This window comes from Pantherophis guttatus, chromosome 4 (genome assembly GCF_059756535.1).
Source record: "Pantherophis guttatus breed Tessera chromosome 4, ASM5975653v1, whole genome shotgun sequence".
Lineage (NCBI taxonomy): Eukaryota > Metazoa > Chordata > Lepidosauria > Squamata > Colubridae > Pantherophis > Pantherophis guttatus.
This window is the reverse complement of record NC_142066.1, coordinates 11,793,440-11,812,542: the sequence shown is the minus strand read 5'-3', so window position 1 is coordinate 11,812,542 and position 19,103 is coordinate 11,793,440. Positions and strand designations below refer to the sequence as shown.

Below are 19,103 nucleotides of genomic sequence, written 5' to 3'. Positions count from 1 at the left end.
TAGCTGTTGAATGTTCTTCAACCATTCAGAACCTCAGATTGTCCACCAAGTCCAAACAGGACAATGCTGCCCTGTCCAAAATCAAAAATGGAAAGACTCGATTTATTAGATCTGATAGCCAGATGCTATGTTTTTTGAGCTGCATTCCCGAATGCCATCACTCTGCTAAACAAATAATTCCATCAACACTGTCAAACTATTTATTAAGTCTGCACTACTATTAATCTTCTCATCATTCCCATCACCCATCTCCTCCCACTTATGACTGTATGACTGTAACTTTGTTGTTTGTATCCTTATGATTTATATTGTAATATTCCTAATATGATTTGATTGCTTATTTGTACCCTATGACTATCATTAAGTGTTGTACCTTATGATTCTTGATGAACATATCTTTTCTTTTTATGTATACTGAGAGCATATGCACCAAAGACAAATTCCTTGTGTGTCCAATCACACTTGGCCAATAAAGAATTCTATTCTAGTCTATTTGCAATTTATTAGATCTGATAGCCAGATGCCAGAATGACTCAGTTTTGTCAAAGTTGAGCTGTAACCTGTTCTATCTCCTCCAGACCCTCATAGCCTCCAGACATTGGAGCAGAACCTCGATAGCTTCACATGGATGGATGGATGGATGGATGGATGGATGGATGGATGGATGGAAGGAAGGAAGGAAGGAAGGAAGGAAGGAAGGAAGGAAGGAGCCAGACATGTACTGCATATCTAGGTATCATCTCCATATTGATGTTATGCCTCACCCTGTACAGACAGATGATCTCACCAAATGTTTCCTGCAGATATTGAACAGGAGATTTGTTGTGGCTCCATTACCTGAGCCTGTGTCATCGGCAGGAGAGGACTCCGAGAGTGAAGGAGAGGAGTTGGCAAGGCCTCCCTCTCCAGGACTCTCCTCTTTGGCAATGCCTTCGGTGTCTGCCGAAGGGCAGGAGATAGGGCAGGGGGCCAAGCACGTCCACGCAGCCACAGGTGGACAGTGATGAGAGTAATGAGTCTTGGCTGGATCCTCGACAGCGTCGCAGAGATAAGTGCGCACAACAGAAGAAAAGGCATGCCCGAGATTAGGCTGAGTCACTGGACCACACCCCACAGGGTATAAAAGGGAGCGTGGTGGCCAGTCAAGCCTTGTGACGAACAAAGCTGAAAGCTTCCACGCCATTCTGCATTGCCGGACTTTTGCTATAGACTTTGCTGGATTATATTTGGACTTAAGTTACTCTGTAATTATTGAACAATTTACTTTGATGTACCAGAAGTGGAGAGACGTTATCTCTTCCCTTCGTGAGTAATAAACTCTTGGCAGGTAGCCACTAGGTTGCTGCCAAGTTCCGTTATCACAAGGAAAAGGATTTTGTCGGCTGGTTTGGTTTTTAACTCTTGGACGTCTGTTGGTGTGTGTGCGTGTGAGACGGGGACAGAACAAGATTAAGGATGACAATCTGATCAGGGTTTTAAGATCAGAGATGGGGTACAAATTTTGTTAATGTATTGGCATCAGCATATAGCAATGCCCAGCTGTTATCAGTTGATCTCAAATCAAATTAAGTAGGGACAGTGCTTGGCTAGGGAACTACCCACAATTCTAGGTCCGTGAGATCACTTTAAAAATATTTAAACAAGGTATCAAATCAATATGTACCACTATGAGGGGGGGAGGAGGAGGAGAAGGAGAAACTATCTTAAAGGTTTGCTCAACACTTACTCCAACCACATTTTTTGGAATGCAGTCATCAAAAGCTCCATTTATCTACTGTATATCCTGTCTATCATTTTTACCTCTTCATTTAATGGCTTTTTGCATATCAATTCCTAAGGTAGTTTGCTAAAGTAATCTTGCGGAGTCTGAGAAATTTCCTCTTTGTTTCTCAATTCTATGTCTAAGCTTACAATCAAAGAACTTTAGGAGAACTGGTATGAAAAGAACGATAAAAATAGCATTATTTAATAGAAAACAGTAAAAGCATACGTGAACGAATGTCAGATATATTTCAACAGCATCCATATTGTGAAAATCACAAATTTATTCTTCATCTTTCATTTACATGCCTTTTGAGCATCCTCACTGTAATTTTCTGGTGAGGGTTGGGATGAACAATAAATTGAAAAATAAATTAAACCTGAATGTATTATTTCATCAGCAGATACATAAAATCCATTGTATCTGTCCCCAAAGAGGTGTCCATTGTGCATTATTTTTGCATCTGCTTTCTTCTCATGAGGTGCTCCTTGTTGTTCAGTTCAGGCCTCAGCACAATTATGAAACATTTGGGGAAAAATATGCATCCCAAAAGCCCAGCACTTGAGGCCAAGATGGAGAAGATCTCCACAGCTACCATATATTTTCCCTTGGTACTCAGGTAGGTTGGAACAAAGGACAACCAAACACTGGTGAATACCAGCATGCTGAAGGTGATGAATTTGGCTTCGTTGAAACTATCTGGCAACTTCCTAGCTAGAAAAGCAACACTGAAGCTGATGATGGACAGAAGTCCCATGTAGCCCAAGACAAGATAAAACATAGCGACGGAACCTTCCTTACACTCAGCTACTATCTCAGTGGTCAGTGTGTCCATGTCCAAATTGGGGAATGGGGGAGAGATTGTTAGCCATATAGCACACATGCCAACTGGGATGGAAGAGCTGGAAAAGACAATGAGACATGTAAGCCTCTTTCCCATCCACTTCCTCATACCGGATCCTGGCTTGGTAGCCATAAAAGCTACCACCACAGTGATGGTTTTAGCTAAGACACAGGAAACAGCCAGTGAGAAGATGACACCAAAGGCTGGTTGCCGAAGGAAACAGGTCATCATCCCAGGCTTACCAATAAATAGGAAAGGTGAGAGGAAGCAGAGCAAAAGAGAGATAAGGAGTGCATAGGTGAGGTCCCGATTGTTGGCTTTGACTATGGGACTATCTTTGTGCAGGTGGAATATTTTTAATACCAAAACAGTGACTGAGAAGAAGAAGATGGCACTCGTGGCTAAGGAGATGCCCAAAGGTTCTTCATAAGACAGAAAAACTATCATTTTGGGGAAACATTTGTCGTGTTCCTGGTTTGGATACTGATCAGATGGACATTTGAAGCAATCTTCTGTATCTGGATATAGGATAACAGATAAAGGAAATGTTAATTTTTATGTGCAATCACTCAGTTCTCATGTCAATCTTTTAAAAAGAAGCCCATCACTCATGATTTCCACAAGAGAAATGAATTTTGTGAAGAAATACCCATTATTGTCCAATTGTCTTTCTAACCACTATCCTAGAAAGACCAGTATATTTATTACTAGCAGGACGCCCGTGCTTCGCTACAAAACTATGTTCTTGGGCTTGATAAATTGACACTTGCAGCCTGAAACTTAATGTAGAATGTGTAACTCCGTAGCATAAGAGTGTATTAATATAATGCAACTGGCAGTTGGATCAGAGGGGGAGGGGGAGTAGAATGTCCCAGCCCGCAGCATCCATCGGTATTCATCTGACTAGCATCCTGTCAGTGTGAGAGAGAGTTGAGGGGTGTTTGGAAACTCAACAGTATTTGCTGTGTGAGCAAGGAGACAGGAAGGAGGCTGGGTATGGCTTAGCTCAACTGTTCTGTAATAAAGCTGCTTGCTGATGTGAACATAAAACTGAAAGTGAAACTCCTCTCTTCTGCTTGTGTTTTGCATTTGGAACAGATTTCTTTTGAGGTGGGAAGGGGGAGTAGAACTCCTTAGCATCAGAATGTGCAACAGATTTCTTTACAGGTGGGGAGGGGAAATACAACTCCTTAGCATCAGAGTGTGTTAATAATAATATAGGGAATACTAATGCTCTGATGGTTATTTCGAAAAATCCTTTCTTAGTGAGCACCTAGAAGCCAAGAGGAACATACGTGGCAAATTTCAAGTTTGTAGGCTTTACGGTTCTGGAGATTTCGTGATTAATGGGTGAGTGGTTTTCACTTTTATATATATAGATTTGGATTATTCCTGCTAGCTTAAAAACATAATGTGTTCTAGTTTTTTTTTTTTTAACACAAAACCTACACAAATGTTCTCCAGTGCTATCTCAAAACTCTGAAGACTAATTAGATACTGTTTTAAAATTATAAGAGGTCTTTCACATTTTCTAAAGCATCAGCAGTCTAAAGGAACATTTGGGTATTTGGAAACTCAACCTTTTGCCTCCCGTCATTAACTCAATTCTGCTTCATGTACATTGTTTCCTTTGAACACACACACCATCAAGGAATAATGGATGGAAAAAGAATAGGAGTCATTATGTATAGCTTCAGATTTGAAGGGAAGAAAGGTCGTTTCAGTTAGCCCTTCTGCAACTCTCTAAATCAGGAGTGTCATACTCAATTTCTCTCTAAATCAGGAGTGTCATACTCAAGGCCACCCCAATGATGCCCTTGAAGTGATGTCCCAGTGCCTGGAGGCTGTGCGGATCTGGATGGGGAGGAACAGGCTCAAGCTCAACCCCTCCAAGACTGAGTGGCTGTGGCTCCCGGCATCCCGATATAGTCAGTTGACTCCATCACTGACTATTGGGGGAGAGTCTTTGGCCCCCACAGAAGGGGCTCGCAATCTGGGAGTCCTCCTGGATAGGCAGCTGTCCTTGGAGGAACATCTGACAGCTGTAACCAGGGGGACCTTTTGTCAGGTTCGCCTGATTCGCCAGTTGCGGCCCTTTCTTGATCGGGATTCCCTGTGCACAGTCACTCATGCCCTTGTCACTTCTCACCTTGACTACTGCAACACTCTCTACATGGGGCTCCCCTTGAAGAGCACCCGGAGGCTCCAACTGGTCCAGAATGCAGCAGCGCGGGTAGTGATGGGAGCAGTTTGGCGCTCCCATGTAACACCGCTCCTGCGCGAGCTGCACTGGCTCCCAGTGGTCTTCCGGGTGCGCTTCAAGGTGTTGGTTATCACCTTTAAAGCGCTCCATGGCATCGGGCCTAGCTATCTTCGAGACCGCCTGCTGCTACCAACGACCTCCCATCGTCCCGTGCGCTCCCACAGAGAGGACCTCCTCAGTGTGCCATCAGCCAATCAATGCAGGCTGGTGACCCCCAGGGGGAGGGCCTTCTCTGTGGGGGCACCTACCCTCTGGAATCAGTTGCCCCCAGAGATAAGAAGAATCCAAGATCTTAGCGCCTTCCGCCATGCCCTTAAAACCCACTTTTTCCAGCAAGACGGTCTGGCTTAAGAAGAAATTTTAAATGTTTTAATTGGTTTGTATTTTTAATTTTGGGCCAAATTTATATATATATTAATTGTTTTTAATATTTGTATTTTATGTTTTTTTAATTCTGGCTGTACACCACCCTGAGTCCTCAGGGAGAAGGACGGTATATAAATTTAAAATAAATTAAATTAAATTAAAATTTAATTGAGGGCCTCATCAGGGCTGTGGTTGACCTTGAGGGGGGCAGGAAGGCATGGCCAACTGGGTGGGCTTGGCTGATTCGGTGGGTGTAGCCATCTTGACGCCACTCCCCAAACTGCTGGCATGTTTCCTCTTTGCATTGGGTAGATTGGGCCGAACCCACGCTGGCCCAATGTTTCCTCTTCGCATTGGGTAGACCGGGCCGAAGTGACATGAGCCAGCCCCTACTCTAAATCTTCTGTGTCTTCTCCTGTGTGATATGACCGTTGATAGATAAAGATAAAGGATTCCCTTCTCCAGTCATGTCTGACTCTAGGGCAGTGATGGCGAACCTTTTCGGCATCAAGTGCCCAAACTGAAATGTGCACGGATGTGCATGCATGTGTGCGTGCCTGAGCACTAAAAACCCAAACACCAGCTGACCAGCATGCAAATGCCTGATTTGGGGGCATTTTGGGGGCATTTTCAGGGCATTCTGGGGCATTTTCAGGGCATTTTTGGGCTGTTTTCAGGCCATTTTTCGGGCCATTTTCAGGCCGTTTTTGAGCTGTTATCAGGCCGGTTTTTTTCGGCTGGTTTTGGCCTAAAATTCCCTCCCGGCATACGGCTGATCCTGGATCTCCGCACTTTCCATAAGGCCCTGAAGACATTTTTATTTCAGCAAGCCGGCCTGGCCTGAATAGGTTTTATGGGTTAGTTTTTTAATTGTATAGCTTGGGGTTTTAAATTGGGAGGCCGATTAATTTAATTTATTTTTAGTTATCTTAACTTTTATATTGTATGTTATTTTAATTTTCGGCTGTTCACCGCCCTGAGTCCCTTCGGGGAGAAGGGCGGGATATAAATTCAATAAATAATAATAATAATAATAATAATAATAATAATAATAATAATAATAATACCCAAATACCCAATACCCAAAGGGCTACCCCGCTATTTAGAAATTCTAAATTTGCCGGACTTGAACATTTTGAATCTGCAAAAAACCACCTTACTTGGAACAGCTTATATCCTCCCACGATACCTTAACAGTTCCTAGGTCCTTGGTTAGGACTCGAGCTGCTGAGCTATTAACCAGCCTCAAAGGCTGTGAATCTCACTAAAGATTAACCAATAAATAATAATAATAATAATAATAATAATAATAATAATAATAATAATGCTATGAAAATGGCCCAAAATGGCCCAAAAACTGGTCTGTTTTTTGGCCATTTTTCTGACTGTTTTCAGGCAGTTTTCTGGTACTCCGGCATAGTTGGCATGCCAAAAACTAAAAGAGCAGCTGGCGATGGCACGCGTGCCCACAGAGAGGGCTCTGTGTGCCACCTCTGGCACGCATGTCATAGGTTCGCCATCACGGCTCTAGGGGATGGTGCTCATCTCCATTTCTTAGTTGAAGGACCTAACCTTGTCTAAAGACATTTCCATGGTCACATGGCCAGCATGACTATATACTGAGGCCCACGGAATGCTGTTACTTTCTCATCAAAGTGGTACCTATTTATCTGCTCATATTTGCATGCTTTTGAACTTCTAAGTGATCAGGAGCTGGGGCAGGTAACAGGAGAACATCCCATTGCATGGTGCTCAGGTTTCTAACCCAGGCTGTCAGCTTTCCAGCTGACAAGCTCAATGTCTTTAACCACTGAGTCATTGTGCCGCCCCTTTGATAGATGTTGCCAAGAAAAGTTGTGTTTGAATTAAAAAGCTGCACGTGGGTACTCTGTTCATGCACCCATGTATTCCAAATATATTGTTCCTTAAAATATGAAGTCCTACAAAGTCATAATAATGATATATTAATCAAGAATATATTGCTATATAATTTGTGTGGCCCAAGCTATATTGGCACAACCCTTTTCAACAATTGTCATGTTGAATATCTTTCCAATTCTTATTAAGCATGCAGGAGGAAAGAGATAAAAAGAAGAATAACAGGCAGAGATGATGTCAAACATGGACATTTTGATGTTCTCCAATTTATATCAATTACATTGGAAGATTTGCTGTACTATGGTGGCGAAGTGGTTAGAGTGCAGTACTGCAGGCTACTTCAGCTGACTGCTAGCTGTAGTTCGGCAGTTCAAATCTCACTGGCTCAAGTTTGACTCAGCCTTCCATCCTTCCAAGGTCAATAAAATAAGGACCCAGATTGTTGGGGGCAATAGGCTGACTCTGTAAACTGCTTAGAGAGCACTGTAAAAGCATTATGAAGTGGTATATAAGTCTAAGTGCTATTGCTAAGTGCTATTTACCTCTTTCATTGGAAATCTTCCCTTCTGGACACCGAACGCAATCATAGCAGCAAAATTGCTCTCCTTCTTTTTTTTCCTTTTGATAACCAGGCTGGCAATAAGGATTACACAAGGAAAGGGGATGGACCTTTTTTTAAAAAAAATGTTTAATAAAAAAAGTTAGGTAGAGATGATCTGGTATGACATAACAAATGAATAATCAATTTACGCATGTTTGGAAGGTAAATAGGCAGATAAGTAGCAGAGGTGGTATTCAGCAGGTTCTGACCAGTTCTGGAGAACCAGTAGCAGAAATTTTGAGTAGTTTGGAGAACTGGTAAATACCACCTCTGACTGGCCCCATCCCCATCTATTCTCTGCCTCCCATTCCAGAGGGTCGGTGTGCCCACAAAGAACGCCCTCATCCTGGGCGCCATCAGCCGACATTGTCTGGTCGATGGCACCCGGAGGAGGGCAATCCTATGTGAGCGCACTGGGCGGTTGGAGGCAGGCAGAAGGTGATCCTGGTGAGTCCCATCTGATCGGGAGGAAATGGGGATTTTGCAGTAACCTTCTCCTGGAGTGGGGAAGGAATAGAGATTTTTACAGTATCCTTCCCCTGCCGCACCCACCAAGCCACGCCTACCAAGCCATGCCATGCCCACCAAGCCACACCCACAGAACAGTAGTAAAAAATTTTGAATCTCACTACTGACAGTAGATAGATAGGGAGGGAGGAAGATAGGCCACTGCAATTAATGCCTCCTGGACAATGTTGAAATTATCATACAAAGTACAACACTTCATCTTAAAGTAATGATGTAGAATTAACTATTAACAATCTTCTCCCTCTTCTGCTTCCCTTTCCCCCTTTCCTCCTCCTCCTCCTCCTCCTCCTCCTCCTCCTCCTCCTCCTCCTCCTCCTCCTCCTTGTTCTTTTCTTTTTCTTTTTCTTCCTCCTCCTCCCAAGGACTTACTAAGGCTCTATATCTCTGTGAATCTGGAGTCTATTTGTACCTCTTAATTGAATTTAAAACAGCAGATCTGCATATTACTTTGGAGAAAGAAAACTCCAAAGCTGGAGGACAGCTGGTAGACGGGGGGGGGGAGTACCCAGAAAATGCCACCCATTTCAGAATTTTTTTTCCCCTCAAATTTATCCCTACTTTCACTATAAACTGAACTTGCCTCCAAGAAAATGTTGGTTTTACTTAGGGAGAAGTAGACAAGGAACAAATGCTACTCCTTTGTCAAAATGTTTCTGGAAACAAAGAATTCATATACTGTGGGAAATGTAGGCAAAATCCTTATAAACTCCCCTCCCCTGAAAGCTGATAAAGGTCTACAGGTTAAAGAACAAACAAAGCAGAAAACAAAGAGGAAACAGAGGATTAAAATCCCCCAGACAGGGATAGATTTGTCCATTTATATTTTCTACTAAAAATAGAGGAGCCATAATTGTCTCTTTTTTTTAATGGCTTCTCCTACCCCAAAACATTTTTTTTTCTTTTAACAACTCTATCATCCCTTGCATTGGGGTAAAGTTGGAGCAACTGAGTGGAGCTGAGCATTTACTGGCCGAATACCCTTCCTGACTCCTATATGGAGTTCACAGCAGATATTCTCTCTTTGTGCCCAGAGAGAGAAATATATACCATTACCTAGGATCACAGCCTCCTGATTGTGAGGTGAGACCTCCACCTCTAGGCCACCACACCACTAAAGGTAAAGATAAATGCCGTTCCCGACTCTAGGGAACTGCTAGTCATTCCCAACTCTAGGGGGCAATGCTCATCTCTGTTTCAAAGCTGAAGAGCCAGCGCTGTCTGAAGACGTCTCTGTGGTCATGTGGCCGGCATGACTAAATGCCAAAGGTGCACAGAATGCTGTTACCTTCCCACCAAAGGTGGTCCCTATTTTTCTACTTGCATTTTTTATGTGCTTTTGAACTGCTAGGTTGGCAGAAGCTGGTACAAGTAACGGGAGCTCACCCCATTACGCAGCACTAGGGATTCGAACTGTTGAACTGCTGACCTTTCGATCAACAAGTTCAACATATTAGCCACTGAGCCACCACATCCCTTATATCACATTACTACTCCTACCCTAAAACAATAATGAAAAAATAGGGCATCTCTCTGAAAATATTTTCCTTTCCATTGTAAGTATTCCATTTCTCCTAGTAGTGGTAACTAGGAGTATCCCATAAAGATGTTACTATTCTCTATTGGTTGATAAAGTAATTGAGTTTGTTTATTTATTTGTTGTAATGGAAAGGGAGAGAATTCCAACCATTAAAATTGGGCTTTTCAGACGATTTATGATAACTCACTTTGTTAGCGCTGCCATGCCATTTAATCTTGTTGTCCTCAATGATGAATTGCTTTCCTTGAGAATCCTTGGTCCCGATCCTTCCAACCTTTACTTTATGAAAAGAGTTATTAGAGAAAATAAGGAGGTTTATTATATCAAATCCGGATCCCATCTCCTTATTCTCATTAAAGGACACCGTTTCTCCATCTGTGTTGTTCAATGAAAGGGTCTGAAGGAAGTGGTGGAGCTAAGAAGATAAAGAAGAACAAAGCAAGAATGGATCTTTTCATGACTCAAACTAAGAATATATTATTTTATATAAGATTTTAATTCTTCATGGTGAGTGGTGCATTGGCCTAGAGGTGGACCTCTTGCCTCACAATCAGGAGGCTGTGAGTTCGATCCAAATAGATATTTTTCTCTGTGGATGAGAATATATCTGCTGAATATAACTCCGCATTGGCAATAGGAAGAGCATCTGGCCAGTAATCACTCAACTCCATTCAGTTGCCCAGACTCCACCCTGCAATGATTTTAATTCCTTATGGTACACTGGATATGGAAATAACTAGAGTTATATTTTATTGATATATAATAAACTTTACAGAAGCTATGAAAACAAAATCTTAGAAATTAGGAAAAGGTGCAAAGAAGCAGCTAAGATGTTTAAGGGCCTGGAGATAAAAACACATGAAGAACGTTTGCAGGAATTAGATATGGCTAGTCTAGAGAAAAGAAGGACCGGGGGAACATGATAGCAGTATGCCAGTATTTGAGAGGCTGCCACAAAGAAGAGGGAGTCAATTTATTTTCCAAAGCACCAGAAGGCAAGACAAGAAACAACGGATGGAAACTAATCAAGGAGAGAAGCAACCTGGAATCAAGGAGAAACTTCCTAACAGTGAGAACAATTAACCAGCGGAACACCTTGTCTTCAGAAGTTGTAGGTGCTTCATCACTGGAGGTTTTTAAGAAAAAACTGTACAGCCACCTATTTGAAATGGTATAGGGTCTTCTGCTTGAGCAGGGAGTTGGACTAGAAGACCTCCAAGGTCTCTTCCAACTTATTGCTGCTGCCTGCGCCTTCCCTTTCTCCCTTTTTAACCTGAACCAGTTGGTTATATAATACACGGGCAAACAATCAATACAAACTCAAGATAAACCATTCTAAACTCGATTGCAGAAAATACGACTTCAGCAACAGAGTGGTCAATGCCTAGAATGCTCTACCCGACTCCAATGTTACATCCTCTAAGCCTTTAGAGATTACAGCTCACCTGCCTGGAATCCAGACTGTATATCAGACATTAATACAATTGAGCGAGTCCAGTGGTATTTCATGAGAAGAGTACTCCACTCCTCTGCTCACAACCTTATGCCACCAGGCTCAAAATTTTGGGCTTGGACAACCTAGAACTACGCCAACTATGGTCTGACCTAAGCATAGTACACAAAATTGTCTGCTACAATGTCCTATCTGTCAATGACAACTTTAGCTTCAACTGCAATAATACACAGGCAAACATTAAATACAAACTCAAGGTAAACCCCTCCAAACTCGATTGCAGAAAATACAACTTCAGCAACAGAATGGTCAATGCCTGGAATGCTCTACCCGACTACAATGTTACATCCTCTAACCCTCACAGCTTCAACCTTAAACTGTCTACCGTGGACCTCACCCCATTCCTAAGAGGTCCGTAAAGGGGGGCGTGCATAAGCACACCAGCGTGCCTACCGTCCCTGTCCTACTGTCCCCATTTATATGTATTCATTTCTTTTGTTCATGTCCACATCTATATTTACACCTGCTATCTGTACATGTTTGACAAACAAACAAACAAACAAACAAACAAATGTGTCTTTGTAATGGTCTCCCACCTCTCTGAATTTTACACATATTTCTACTACCACATTGTTTTTCGAAAAGCCCTTGGATTCATTTTTCATCTTGCTGTTTACAAAATATCGTTATTTTTTTCAAGTGACTGAACCAGGGCAATAATAGAATAAGAGAATCACCTTTAATAATGTAAGGAGTTGAATCAAACTCTTAAGAACTATGTACATGTAGAAATCTCTGTCTGAATGCCTGAATCTATACATTCTACTTTTACATTTTTTTTAAAAAAATAACTTTTTAAAAATCTGATTCATGACCAAATATGAAAACTTTTGAAAATTCTTCTTTAAAAAGGATAGTTGTGAAAGTGAATGAAAAGGTTTTACTCATCTTCAGAACTGGAACTACTACAGTTGTAACCAAAGTGCTTTAGCACTTCCAGGTTGAAATGATTAAATAGTGACATCGCCATTGCCCAAGGGACCCACAATTGGGAGGTTCTTTTCATGTCCCCCATTAAGTTTCCCACTGAAATGTTACTGAAATGTTTACTGATGGTTGTCTGCTTTCAAAATGCTAGGTTGGCAGGAACGTTTGATGGGAACTCGCACCATCCTGCGGCAGCAACTGGGTCTCGAGCACAAGCTTGCTGATTGTCAGCCCGGCATCCTAAGCTCATGAGTCACTGAGCTCCCTAGAACTGGAAAATATAAGAGGACTCCCCTCCCCCAACAGAAAACATCTTAAATAATCCATGAATGCCATATATTATCAGCAAAAAAGGAACTTCTATGTATTTTAGTTTCATGTGAATTATTTTTTCAATGCTATGTAGAGTTTCTTCTCATTCTCATTCTCCTTTTCTTTTTCTCATTCTGGAGACATTACCTGCCAAGGGTTTATCTCTTCAAGAGGTCTTGTCATCCTGACTGCTTTATGTTTTGGTCTAGATAAATCCAGGTTGTGTAAAGCGTGGGCCACAGCAAAGACTGCATTGTAGATGCTGTAGCTATGGCCAGTCATGACCATCTCAAACAGAATCCCTGGAAGATCCCTCAAGGATTCTGTCCCACTACAAAATTTGTGAGATTCTGTTGGGTCCTTAGGATCCGGAATAGAGCAACCAAAGGCTTGTGCCCAGAATTCCTTGAAAAAATCATCAAGGTGTGTCTTGGCTGGTTTTATATTCTGAAGGTAGATCTGAAACTCTTCGTGCTCATTGGAGTGGATTGCAAAAATAAGGGTACCTTGGAATATCTCGTATTTCCAATCCCTTGAAATGACGGTTGAAGCAAAGTCAATCTGGCCTGTCATAATCCACACCTTTTCGGTATAGTTAACACCGGCGAAAAACAACGCAGTGCTTAGCCACATTACAGTTAGAGTCTCACCATAGACAACAAGGGCATTAACTTTCGGATCTGAGTAGAACTCATTCGTATTTGCAGAAATGGTGTTCAGTTCATCGAGTTCAGGGAATCGGCTGTCAACTGGCATTCTTTGAACAAAGGCTGAACAAATTTTATGCTGGAGAAATAACGACTCCAGCTTTTTCAAGAAACGTTCTCCGCTTTCGTCGTCTCCAGCTAAAAGTCCAACCCAGATCCACCCAAAATGTTTAAGTAAATAGATAATGCCTGTATATTGATGACCTTCATTGGAGACCGTGTGGTAAAAGGAAGATGTCTCTACCATATTGCTTCTTTGCATAGGAAATGATCCATATGGGAGCTGAAAGGACACACTCAGAGATAGTTAGATACATATTATTTATTTACTTATTCATTACATCTCTACGCTGCCCATCTCACCTGTGACTCTGGGCAGCTTATAATACTGTATTTCCCCAAAAATAAGACCCTGTGTTATATTTTTTTGAACCCTGAAATAAATGCTTGGCCTTATTGCCATGCACTCAAAAGCCTGATTGGGCTTATTATCAGGGGATGTCTTATTTTGGGGAAAACACGGTAATAAAAAAGATATCATAGCATAAGAGCATAAATCAGAACAAAGTTAAAAATGAAATTTAAAAGGTAGGGTTATGGTATTAAAAGTGAAAAAAATTGAGAAGATAACAAAGGATACCAACCCACTCCAGAGTTGCATATCACTCTTTGACCCCCATGCCAATTGGAAGAGCCAAGTCTTAACAGGGGGCTCATCTCACCTCTGGATGAGGTGGGGGCAACAGTAAAGAACTGTCTCTTCCTGGATCCCTTCAAACAAAATTATTTTACTGACAACATATACAACATGCCTCCCTTACCTGATCTACCTGAATGAGACAATATAGCTGAAATGAAACAGTTTCTCAGGTAACTTGGCCCCATTCCATGAAAAGCTTTAAGGGAGATAGCTAACATCTTTGGTTGGATCTGGAAACAAACTGGCACCCAAGCTGTTCACATAGCAGATGTATTATATGTCATCTATCTCTACATCTCTCTCTCTCTCCCCCTCCCCCCTCTTTCTCATCTTTGTCATCTCTATCTCTCTATTTCTAATTCTATCCATCTATCCATCCATATCTATCTGTCTCTGTTTATCATCTATCATCCAACCATTCTTTGTCCATCTGTCTGTCTGTCTCTATCATCTATCTGTCTGTCTGTCTATCTATTTATCTATCTATCTATCTATCTATCTATCTATCTATCTATCTATCTATCTATCTATCTATGTTTTTCTTCTAGCCAGGTTTTCCCTATGTAACCAAGGTTTTTCTGCAGCACCAGCTCAGTAGAATCACCACATCCACTCGATTCTGGGCTTATTTCTTTTCTATCATCTATCTATCTATCTATCTATCTATCTATCTATCTATCTATCTATCTATCTATCTATTATCTATCTCTCTGCCTGTTTGTCTATCATATGTCATTCAAACATCTCCCTCTCCCTCTCCCTCTCTCTCTCTCATCTATCTGTCTATCTATCTCTCTATCTCTATAATCTCTCTATCATCTCTCTATCTGTCTGCCTGTCTGTCTATCATCTCTCATCTCTCTCTCTCTCATCTCTCTATCTATATCATCTATCTGCCTGTCTGTCTATCATCTATCCTCTCCCTCTCTCTCTCTCTCTCTCTCATCTATCTATCATCTATCTGTCTGTCTGCCTGACTGTCTGTCATGTATCATCTCTCTCTCTCTCATCTCTCATCTATCTGTCTGTCTGCCTGCCTATCTATCATCTATTATCCAACCGTCCTCCCCCCCTCTCTCTCCTACCTACCTACCTGTTATTCAGCAGTGTTATTTTGTTGTTGACAGGATATTATCTAGGTTCTACTGTATGCTTGCATCTCTTCCAGTCTCTGAAAGCTTTCCTCATTTCTGCATTTCACTTCCACTCTTTTGAGAATGCGAGACTCACTTTCAGAAAAACAAAACCAGGTACTGTACCGAAATGATAGGACTGCTCTGTGGATGTGCACAGATCTTACCTGTGGGATCTTGTACAGACTTAAGATGTCTGCCACATAGGAGGAGATGTCAGGGCTGATTCCCCCAATGAGTGCTATATGTCTTCTGTGAGGGTCACATTTGTAATTGGGGAGAAATGCCTGTGACTTGAAGAGCAAGTCCAAAGTGATCCGATAGGTCATCCTTGAATCAAAATGACTATCATAGATGTGGAAGCCAAGGGTGAAATTTGACAATATCATTGGATCCTGGTTGATTTTATTCACAGCAAAGGCCAGAGCCAGGAGATGTTGGTAGAACTTTGGCAACATACTACCAAAAAAAATAATTATACATCTTTGGTGAATTTAATCTACAGTCCATGCCATTCTATGGCCACCTTCCTGCATGGCTCAGATTTAAATAAGGCACAATTAATTGGAAATCTTCCCACCAACCCTTATCGGCTCCTTCGTTAGTAAAATCAGGGAGCTGAATAGAAGAAAGTATCTTAATGCAACTGATATAATCCCCTTAGCTATGAAGTGGTATTTACAGTTTGTAATGAACTGCACTGTAGGAACTGTATCTTGTCATTTCTATAACATTTTAAATAGAGGAAAGCATAATATTTGGTCTAAAGTAACAGAATATTATTCCTTTCACCAGAGCCAGTTTTTTTTCTTTTTAAACAATTTTGGACAATTTTCCTCCATATCCTTCCTCTTTTTGTCCAGCTGTGCTTTTCTCTCCTTTCATAGCTATTTATTATGATTCCAATTTAAACATCAAAGAACCATTGGCCTCTTGCAATCTCTCCCATGCATTAAGGCAGTCCACTTTACCTTAATTTCCTTCTAACTTAATTATTCTCCTTATGTGCCTTGTTTAACGTGGAAGTTAAAGAGCAAATAAGCGCTACTAGCTCTAAGGTGAAAATCAACTACTAATGGTAGAAGGAAGATAGGATGGCCATCTGCTCTTTTATGCCATTAAATGACTGACTAAATCTTAGCAGTTCAGAGAGTGTAGGCCTGATTTATTTATTTATTTATTTATTTAGTTAATTAGTTTGTCAAACGTGTACGAGATAACAGGAATAAGTATAAACATGGAGATGAACACAGGAAATGAGTACGAATAAATGGGGGCAGTAGGACAGGGATGGTAGGCACGCTGGTGTGCTTATGCATGCCCCCTTACAGACCACTTAGGAATGGGGTGAGGTCCACGGTAGACAGTTTAAGATTAAAGTTTTAGGGGTTTGAGGATGTAACAACAGAGTCAGGTAGTGCATTCCAGGCATTGACACTCTGTTACTAAAGTCGTATTTTCTGCAATCGAGTTTGGAGCAGTTTACCTTGAGTTTGTATCTAATGTTTGCCTGTGTATTATTGTGGTTGAAGCTAAAATTGTCATTGACAGATAGGATGTTATAGCAGACAATTTTGTGTACTACGCTTAGGTCAGACCGTAGTTGGTGTAGTTCTAAGTTGTCCAAGCCCAAAATTTTGAGCCTGGTGGCATAAGGTTGTGAGCAGAGGAATGGAGGACTCTTCTCGTGAAATACCTCTGGACTTGCTCAATTGTATTAATGTCCGATATACAGTCTGGATTCCAGGCAGATGAGCTGTATTCGAGCAATGGTCTGGCAAAGGTTTTGTACGCCCTAGTTAACAATTTGATGTTAGAGGAGAAGAAGCTTCGCAAAATTAGGTTAACAACTCTTAATGCCTTTTTGGCAATGCTGTTACAGTGAGCTCTGGGGCTTAGATTGTTTGAGATGACTATTCCTAGGTCCTTGACAGAGTGAGGGTCATCTATAAGGTCGTATCCACCCAGCTTGTATTTAGTGTTCTGATTTTTGTTGCCAATGTGTAAGACAGATATTCTCCTCACGTGTCTTTTTTTAACATGGAAGTTAAAGAGCAAATAAATGCTAAGGTGAAAAATAACTACTAATGGTAGAAGGAAGCTAGGATGGCCACCTGTTCTTTTATGCCATTAAATGACTAACTAGATCTTAGCAGCTCAGTGAGTGTAGCCCTGACGGCAGAGGAAAAGCATAGGAAGCAAGCGAGAAAATACTTACAGCGGAAGTTCATTGTTCAGTTTCTTAGAAGGAGCTTCATCAAAAGTATATTGGAAATAGATATTTAAGATATGAGAAACTATCCCGCCAATCAGGAACTTGCCAGGCTGGTACCACTCATGTGGAACCAGAAATGACTCTTTGCTAGAGCACTTCTGGATGTCTGCTTTAGCTCTCCCATAAGATGGAAGGAGTACTAGCGTTGTTAGCGCGAACATCTGATTCCATATCACTCTAGACGGAGGTTGATTCCAGGCCATCTGTAGGTTGAGAGCTTTTGCAAAAATCAGAAAGCTACATCATCGAACAAACGGCTCCACAATTATAACCATAGAAAAAGGAGTGTAACTAAGGACAGCCCAACTCTGAAAAATACTCCTTAGACTTCAAGCAATGCAGAGATAAGGCAATAATTGCCTAAATGAATTGGAGAAATTTACAATGTACAACTGGATAGCATTTTGCCTTCTTCTTTGTCTTTCCCTAGCTTGGAATTGTGCAAAACAAAGATTTTATAGTTCCTTGCAATATTCACTGACGTAGTCATGTTTTTGATGTTGTCTAGTGATCCCTCGGGTGAAGTCAGTATGGAGAACGAATGACCTCAGATAATTGCAAGCCGGATAATTACTACTGATGCAAACTAGGTCTCTTTGCGGCAGAAAAGGGAGTAACTCTTTTTGTATATTTAGAAAAAAAAACATGTGGAAGTTGACTCAATGAGGCTGCAATTAGATGAGTTTGCTCAAAGGACTAAGAAGAAAACTTTGGAGAAGAAAACTGTTAGGGAATGGGATTGAGGGGTACCCCGGACCGTGAACCAGCTCATGAGCAAACACACTGAGACTGAAATAAATCTGACAGAGGCGTCTTGTGTAAAAATATAATTTACTTTAAAACATTTAAAAAGCATTATGTCTTTAAGAAAGCACATTAAAAACAAAGTCTTATCTTGGTTATGTGAAGCAAGGCTATCTCCCTAGATTCCTCTCCACAATACCGAAACAGTTCACAAGAGAATAAAGCTAACATGAAGATAAGCAGCTTCGGTGTCGATACATCATCGAGGTAGTAGAAGGGCAGCAGCACAAACTTCACAGCTAAAAGTCACCTGAAGTAAAAACAGTTCAAACAGCAAACGTAGCTTGAAGTTTGTGGGAGGAAGAATGTCCAGCAACAGCAGTCCCGATGATAGCTTGCGTGCTTCAAAACAGCAAAAGGCAAGCATCCGTAGGAGTTTCTCTGCAACAGCGTCTGGAGTCCTTATCTGTGCTTCTCTTCCCATCTGCGACGTTGTACTGAGCTCTGCTTGCAGCTTCCAGCAAGAGCTCTTGCATCTAGGCCTAAACAGCGTTAGGCCCAAGTAGCAAGCGAAAAGGTCCTTGCTTATATGGGGAGTTAACCTGCAATTAACTAGGGCGGGGAAGGCTTGCAGGTAATTGCAAACAGGAGATGGCTTGATTGAAACATATATTGTTTGTGACTGATCAAGTAGCCACAGCAACCCTGAAAACACTCGTGACAAAAACTTTCAAAAGATTATTTTTCTCACGTTCCATTTTGGTTGAATGATCCCTGCGATGGGCCTTCGTGTCAGCTTATGTCGGGACAGCAAACCAACATCCACACCAAATTCAAAAGTGATGGACTCTTTGTTACATTCGGCGCATATAGTAAGTTCTTAGCAAAGAAAGAAGCTATGAAGCTAATGATGGACATGAGATAGTGGACTATCAATATTCAAAGAGAATTGTTCATGTCGTTTCTGGTCACTCAAACATTCTCCATTAAATTGGATGGCTGAAACTGTGTCA

General features: G+C 41.4%; 1 protein-coding gene across 1 annotated transcript; it reads right to left on the bottom strand.

The window, feature by feature from the left end:
- Positions 1–1,938: 1,938 nt before the first annotated feature.
- Positions 1,939–15,400, bottom strand: LOC117657398 (vomeronasal type-2 receptor 26-like). Its single transcript, XM_034405534.3, has 6 exons — positions 15,239–15,400; positions 14,060–14,068; positions 12,679–13,317; positions 9,967–10,194; positions 7,656–7,782; positions 1,939–3,124 (listed from the first exon to the last, which is right to left on the bottom strand). Exons 1-6 carry the CDS (start codon positions 15,398–15,400, stop codon positions 2,214–2,216), a joined length of 2,076 nt encoding a protein of 691 aa, XP_034261425.3. The 3' UTR covers positions 1,939–2,213.
- Between the last annotated feature and the right edge of the window lie 3,703 nt (positions 15,401–19,103).

What these genes read in the sequence shown, in the direction of transcription:
- LOC117657398 (XM_034405534.3), bottom strand. Translation starts at nt 15,400, where the DNA reads ATGACCTATCGGATCACTTTGGACTTGCTCTTCAAGTCACAGGCATTT. An exon ending in GGCATGGCAGCGCTAACAAA is followed by an intron (nt 7,783 to 9,966) that starts GTGAGTTATCAT and finishes TTTTAAAAAAAG; the next exon opens with GTCCATCCCCTTTCCTTGTG. An exon ending in GAAGATTTCCAATGAAAGAG is followed by an intron (nt 3,125 to 7,655) that starts GTAAATAGCACT and finishes TCCTATATCCAG; the next exon opens with ATACAGAAGATTGCTTCAAA.